Source organism: Nesoenas mayeri, assembly GCF_963082525.1.
Source record: "Nesoenas mayeri genome assembly, chromosome: 8".
NCBI classification, from domain to species: Eukaryota; Metazoa; Chordata; class Aves; order Columbiformes; family Columbidae; genus Nesoenas; species Nesoenas mayeri.
Window position 1 is genome coordinate 32,029,893 of NC_137554.1, and position 6,930 is coordinate 32,036,822.

The window sequence follows — 6,930 nt, forward strand, 5'->3', positions numbered from 1 at the left end:
TCTCCAAACAAGGAGAATAAGAGCTGGCAGGCACCGAGAGAAGAGAGAAGTCCTGCAGAGCTACTTCTGTTTGCTCACTGCAAGATAAAAGAAATGGCAGAGAGGAAAACAACAAAGACATCGAAGAGCTGTATTGTAAAATCAGTACACGGCAACAGAACACACACATTGGACATCAGGGACAAGGAGACAACATGAAAAACAGAGAACACCACAAGACAGGAAGAAACAACACTCCAGGTGAAATTCTGGTCTGTGACACCTTGGTACAGCACATCATCAACTTCAAGCATGCCACATTTCACCTTCAGTACTTTAAATTAATAATTAATCCGTATCTACTTTCTGCTATGACACGGCTGGCCCAAAGGCCAGCCTGGAGGATTTCAGACTTGCAGATGGCGACATAAAAAAACACTTTAAAAAAGCTAAGAGGTCTCCACTTTCCTCCTTTCAAAGACACAAAGGGGGTGACGTTTCCCATACGAGCTGAGCAAAGCAGATGCAAACACTGGAGGTCATTACACCGCTAATGAGGTGAGGCCCTGAGACAGTCAGAGAGGAAGGCTATACAGAGGTTGCGGTAATAGGTGGGATATGCCCGCATGTGGCTGACGTGAGCTGAATCCAAGAAGTCTACGGCTTTCACAGAGACCCCGAGCTGCTGCCGTGTGTCTGCCACGTGCTTCACATCGCTGGCCTTGATGATGGCGTCAGCTTGGGAATAGAGGTAAAGCTCGGGCCACCGCGAGGGCGCATTCAGCAGGGCATCGTAGTGGCTCTCGTGGATGAAGCTGGTCAACGGGTACAGCAGGATCCGCAGCAGCACAGCTGTAGTAGCAAAAGCAAATAAGAGGAAATACTTGAGGAACACATTTGTGGACACCAAGACAGTTGCCAAAGCACGAAGGGCTCCTATCAAGTTTCTTCTGCCAGGGGCACTATCAAAAATGGCGCCCACTACTTTGAGGTTCTTGAAAGGCTTGTCAGTGTGGAGCATCTCAGCGATGTAACGGTACAGCATGAAGCCACCATTGCTAAAAACGTGAAAAAGAACCGGTCTGTTTTCAATCTTGTAGTCAAAGACCAGCTCCAGGAGCCGCTTGGCTTGCGTCTGGAGGGATCTGATGCCAAAGGTCTCAGAGAAGAATATCATCCTCCATGGAGCCGTGTAGCGGATGATGGTGTACCCCTACGAACAGAAAGAGACCCCACACACATTTAGGCTGTGCTGTAAACTACACAGAGTGGGCAAGTATCAGTACAGAGAACATGAAAATTTGGGACAGGCTTTCAACAGAAACCACAGGGCCAGGAGAAACTCTTTAGTGTCGGTAGCAAGATATTGGTATGAATAGGATTATGTTAATCATAACAATACATGGTATTATGAAAAGTTTCTGCAGCAGTGGAGGGCCTGGATTTGATGACGCTTGAGATCCTTTCAAATCCTGTACTAAGTGGCACATCCCCAGGGGACATTGCCACCCACACTTTTATGAGCGTTAATCTTCTCCCAGGAAGATAAAACCATCGTCCCTGATTCATGAACCTTCAGTACCAGTCACTTTGGTAAGACAGTCCTGCTCTGGTACACATCTGGTCCATGCCATCGAAACAAAGGTAAGAAGGAGGAGGAACTTCTCTGTATTCCTGGCCCATGCTCGTTTGCAGCTGTCTCCAAGACTCACCCACAAACACCACTGACATGATTTTCACACGTGTTTCTGAACCTCTCAAGCCACATCAATGAAGAGTACTGGTTTAGAAATTCAGAACACCTGAACAACTGCCTTTACAGTTAAGGCCTCACATTTATGTGTAAATTGGAAAACAGGATCTCAGATGAGATCTGCCTTCTAAATAGAGCAGATGGAACTACATTTATAAATGTGGCTGTAGCCACTTCCTCATTAGGGAGCTAACAAACCCCTTTCTCTCCTTCCCCGTTCCGATCATCTTTCTGATAGAAAAGTATTTTTCACGAAAGCTGGCACGCTGCCATGTAATGTGCTCCTCATCTGACCAGCAGCATCTCTTAGTCACAACAGTCATGTAACAATTCTTCCTTAGAACAAGCCAATTCATGACTCTTGCACTGGATTACACATTAAGAATAGACTTGTTAATGTACAGATTTTGCTACCTATAGATGAAACAGATTTGGATAAATACAAGATCCTTGTATGCTGACCAAAAAAAAGTCTCATGTTTCACTGGGTCGCAATACCGCAAGCTGGGGTCATTCAAGTGAAAAACCAGATATCGTAACTTAGAGAAGTAGGAATTGGACAGGCCTTTCTAGAGTTCAAAGACAAGGAGTTAACGAGGAGGTGTGACTACCATAGGATGCCTGTTCCATGGACATAATAAAATGAATTTGGATTACAACATTCAGATGAGTCCTGTTCACAGGAGGGAAAAGCCAAACGAACAACAGATGCTGATGCGCTCTGTCATTCCCAGCCTGGCCTTGCCAAGCCTGTGCTATGGCCTCTTAGAGAACAGTAAACACATAATCTTTCCTCACAGGTTTACCTGTCTGGCAACCTAAGACAGTTCATGTCATTCATGAATAATCTCACAGCTTTAAAAGCCTTAAAATACTCCTGAGACTCACACAATGGTAGAGAGTTTCTTCAAAGTATTTTTGTCTCAGCTGCACGCACAAAGATGACATCAGCAACTGTTAGATAACGCTGGCTGGGCTCCAAGGGACAAGGAGCCTTCAATGACAAGAGATCTTGCCACTCACTCCCAATGATTCCTTGGACCAAAAGATGCTTTAGAACGATTTCACCAACATGCAAAAAGGAGGCAGATTCTCAGAGCATTCCATGACAGCGTCATTGAAATATAAATAAGCTACTCACCTTCTGACTGTAGATTGCACTGTATTTGGCCAGGTATTTGTCCTTGCAGCCTGCCCAACCTAGAAGGATCACCACAGGCTCTCTCTCTGTACTGCTTTCTGAAACAAATCACAAGTTTTAAAATAATTGTCCTCCAGTCTACCAGAATCAGAACACATGGCAACTTGCCTGGTTAATAAAGATTAAGGGCAATGATGAGGCATGTAGCAGCTTAATATCCCAGTGAGCTCTGAGCACCGCCCGGTCCCAGTTTCGCTGTGTGGGTGTGCTCAGTAGGACAGCAGGTTCAGCTCCCACAGCTGCCCAGCTCTCCGCGGACGGGCAGCCAGCGGTGTGTGGGTTACCCGGGGACACCGGCCCCTCCTCACCCCTCCCGGGCGCTGGGGAGGCATCGGGGACTCCTGCCCCCCTCCAGGACGGAGGGAAAGGGAAGTGTCCTGCCCTGGCCTCCTGGTACGGCACAAGTGTCTGCACGGCTCCCTGCCCCCGGTCCCGAGGCCAAGCCCCTGTCCCCCACCCTCCGGGGTCCCCCAGGCCCGGTCTCTCTCTCTCCCTCTCCACCCTCAGCGCTCCCTCAGTCCCTCCTGTCACTGGGATCCCCCAAACCCAGTTCCTCCCCACCACCCTCGGGCCGCCCAGATCCGCCGGCCCCGCACCACAGGCCTCCCCCGGCGCCAGCTCCACCGCCGCCTCCAGCCCCCGGGCCCCCATCGCCGCGCACTCCCGCCTCACACCCCACCGGCGCTTCCGCTCTCCCCACCGGAAGCTCCGCCCCGCTGCACCTCTCACAGCCAATGAGAAGGAAAAGCGCGCACCCGCCTCGCTCTCCGTCCCCTCCCCGCCCCGCCTCCCGCTTCCTTAGCAACGAGCCCGGAGCACCCGTGCCGGGCTGTTCGCCCCGCCCACTGGTGGTGGGAACTGGCCCATTGGACCAGGGGTGTAAAGACGGGCCGCGATTGGTTCTTCTGCGGTGTCACTCAATCTGCGGGGTATCCTCCCCCTCGGGGAGAGGTGAGAGGGAGTGGGGCTGAGGCGGGCGCTGCTGTTGGGGATTGTAGGGCCTGCGGGCGTCCGAGCGAGGAGAATTGTAGGGCCTGGAGTGGGGGTCGCAGTCAGAGGGGCTGAGGGGGCTTGTTGGTCCCGAGGTGGGTGTTTGGGTCAGGGGGTGCAGACATGGGGGCTAGGGAGGGCATGGGGATCAGAGACTGTGTGAAGGACTGTGTGGCCTGGGGTGGGTTTTGGGGGGTGGGAGGGCACAGGGCCTGTGGCTGGACTGGATCAGGTCTGGTGGGATGGTTGGGCCTTGGGCAGGGAACTTTGAGGCTGCAGGGGGCTGTGGGGGGTTAGGGTGGTTGTAGGGGTTAGCGCAGGGCCCAGCTGGGGGCGAGTCAGGCACAGGGTTTGGGGTTGTGGCTGCGGTTAACGGTGGTGCTGGGGTTGGGAGGTAGAGCGTGTTAGGTGAGAGAGGGGCCAGTGGAACTGGGGGTTGGTAGGGGCTGGGTAGAAGACGTGGAGTACACTGGGGTGTGAGGAGGGTTGTGGGAGACTTGGGGTATGCCAGGAAAGGGTGAAACCTGCTGGGTAAACAGAAGCTCTGAAGTTTTCCCTGAGGCTGGGCACGGCCTTGGTGTTGCAAGATGCAAAGGTAACGCCAAATCACCGTCACACTGTCCTTCCATGAGCTCAAGGCCATCAGTCCCTGGCACCTCACATTCGGGCTGACCCAGCACCAGCCTGCCTTTTGGTCTCCATCTGATGACTTAGCAGCACTCTGGATGTAAAGGACCGCTGAATTGCCAGAGCCAGTTCCTAAATTACTTCTGTTTCTATTGGCAGGAAAAAAGCACTGCCCTGACCCAGTCTTGTTTCGATTATTAGGTCCAGTGGACTGGCGTGGCAGCCCAGTGCTGTTGAGAGCAGAGTTTGAAGCCAACAAACAGGAGTTATGTGCTGATGTTAGCAGTGACAAACGACTCAGGCAAGTAATTTAACTTCCCTGTGTCTGTATGTTCCCATATGTAAAATGGTCATAATAAAAATATTCATGTACATTTTCGTGTACTTTGCAATGTCAGTTTAAAGACTACTATGTCAGCAGATGCTGTTATTATAGCAGTAGGGACAGACATCACTGTATCCTCAGAAGCCTCATGTGATCATTGTTTCAAAGCCTTCTCTTTTTTTTTTTTTTGCCATTGATTCATAGGCAAGCCCTTTGTATCACTAAAATCCTCACGTCCAGAGGCTGGTGCTAGTATTTCTGAACCGTGGAGTGTTACTGCAGCTTTATAATAAAAATAGATAGCATTACACCAGCAGCATCTCAAACATAAATATGGAAACATTAATTTAGAATCAATTTTGGGATGTTTCAGACTGTAAAGTTCTTTTAACTAGATCTCTGCTGAGGACAGAGGAGCACTTTATGGGACTGTAAATTTCATGCAAACAGTCTCTGTGAAATACAGATTCCCCCTACACACTAGCTGTTCTCTCAATATCAATCATATGCCTTGCAAGTAATGTTTCACAAATATTCTGTAAATCACAGGAAAATGCTCGCAATAATGTGAAATATGACTTTCACTTGACTGTTTCACCAGAGGCCCCTAACAGGCCATTCTCCTGTCAGCACTAACATTTGTTATGGTTAATAACATTTTCAATCACAACTATTTTGGGAAAATGGATTTATTTTAAACCTGCTTCCCTGCTAAGGAGATCCTGAAAACGCCCTGCCAAGGACACAGACTCCTTACAGAGCACAGACCGTTAATTCCCAAATGAAATTTCATCTCAATTCTCAAACATTGTTTCTTAGCCTGTTTTTTGAATACTTTCTTTGTTTTCAGGCACTGAGGTACACCTGTTGGTCATTGTTTTCAGTCTAGTTCAGATACTAGCAACAGAAAGTTACATTTGAGCATGTATCTTGGGGATACTCTGTACCTGATTTGGAAATTTGCTCCAGATTCTTGGAGAAAACGCTTAAGAACTTTCTAGATAGGAAATTGGTAATTTTGGCAACTTGTATTGCATTGAAAGAAACTTCTTATTCTGAAACCCAAAGATTTTGTATGATTTTAACTGTTTTTTTTTTTAAATTCTCTTAAACTGCACTTTAAATAAACTCCAAAATGGTGGTTTTCTTATGTAAGAAGTCCAAGAGCTATACTAGACAAGGCGTGAATTCCTTTCTTATCCTCAGGCATGTTGATACAAGTTGAGGGAAGACAACGCAGCTGTGTTAATGCAGCTGTCTGTGACCTGGTCCCTCTTTCTGCGCCTGTGTATGTGCGCAGACACTGACATTTAACTGCCACGCTCCTCAAGATTGGTCAGTATCTTAAAACCAAACTCACACATTTCAGTGGAATTCTCATCTACCTGAATGGAGAGCTTAAGCCTCCGACATTTCGTTCCCCTGCTAAGTGCACCTTCAGATTTGTAAAGCTGGAATAGGGGATATCATACTGAGCCAAAAGTGTGCCAGAGATATTTGGCAAAATATTGCTTTATTTAACACCTGTGTGAAGGGATGGGAGGAGGTGCAGGCAGGGGATGTTTCTGGAGCTTCTGTCTTCTTGCCTACATTTCCTATCATTTCAGGTTTTCTTAGATTGTCTAAAAACATGCCATAGAAATTACATAAGAAAAAAACAGAGCAAATGTCCATCATGCCAAAGGGTCCCAAAGCGCTTTCCCACTGCCGAGGCCAAGCACATCATCCTGGAGTGGATGTGGGCCCAATCCAAATGCTTGTCACTGCATCATGTGAGGCAGGGCAGGCTGCACTGCTGTGTTAACAGGCACTTACAGTCCCCTTGACCCTGTCACTCCACATAAATCCATACCAATTTGTGCTCTCATTTTACCCTATTTATTCTCTGGCAGGTCAGATATGAGATGCAGTGTTCATATCATGAGACTAGTGAGAAACCAAGACTGGGGAAATGGGTAACATCAAAATGACTTTATTAACAGACCAGAGAAGAGAGCTCCTGTGGTGAAGCCACCTGCTCTGGAAAATAATATCAAGTCTGTTGCAGATTCATTG

At 48.3% G+C, this 6,930-nt stretch overlaps 1 protein-coding gene across 1 annotated transcript; it reads right to left on the reverse strand.

The window, feature by feature from the left end:
- On the reverse strand, positions 1-3,584 carry TMEM53 (transmembrane protein 53; the record flags this gene model as incomplete). The annotated part of the gene is made up of 3 exons (XM_080348853.1): positions 1-1,192; positions 2,874-2,971; positions 3,530-3,584. 3 exons carry the CDS (start codon positions 3,582-3,584, stop codon positions 530-532), a joined length of 816 nt encoding a protein of 271 aa, XP_080204979.1. The 3' UTR covers positions 1-529.
- Positions 3,585-6,930: the final 3,346 nt, after the last annotated feature.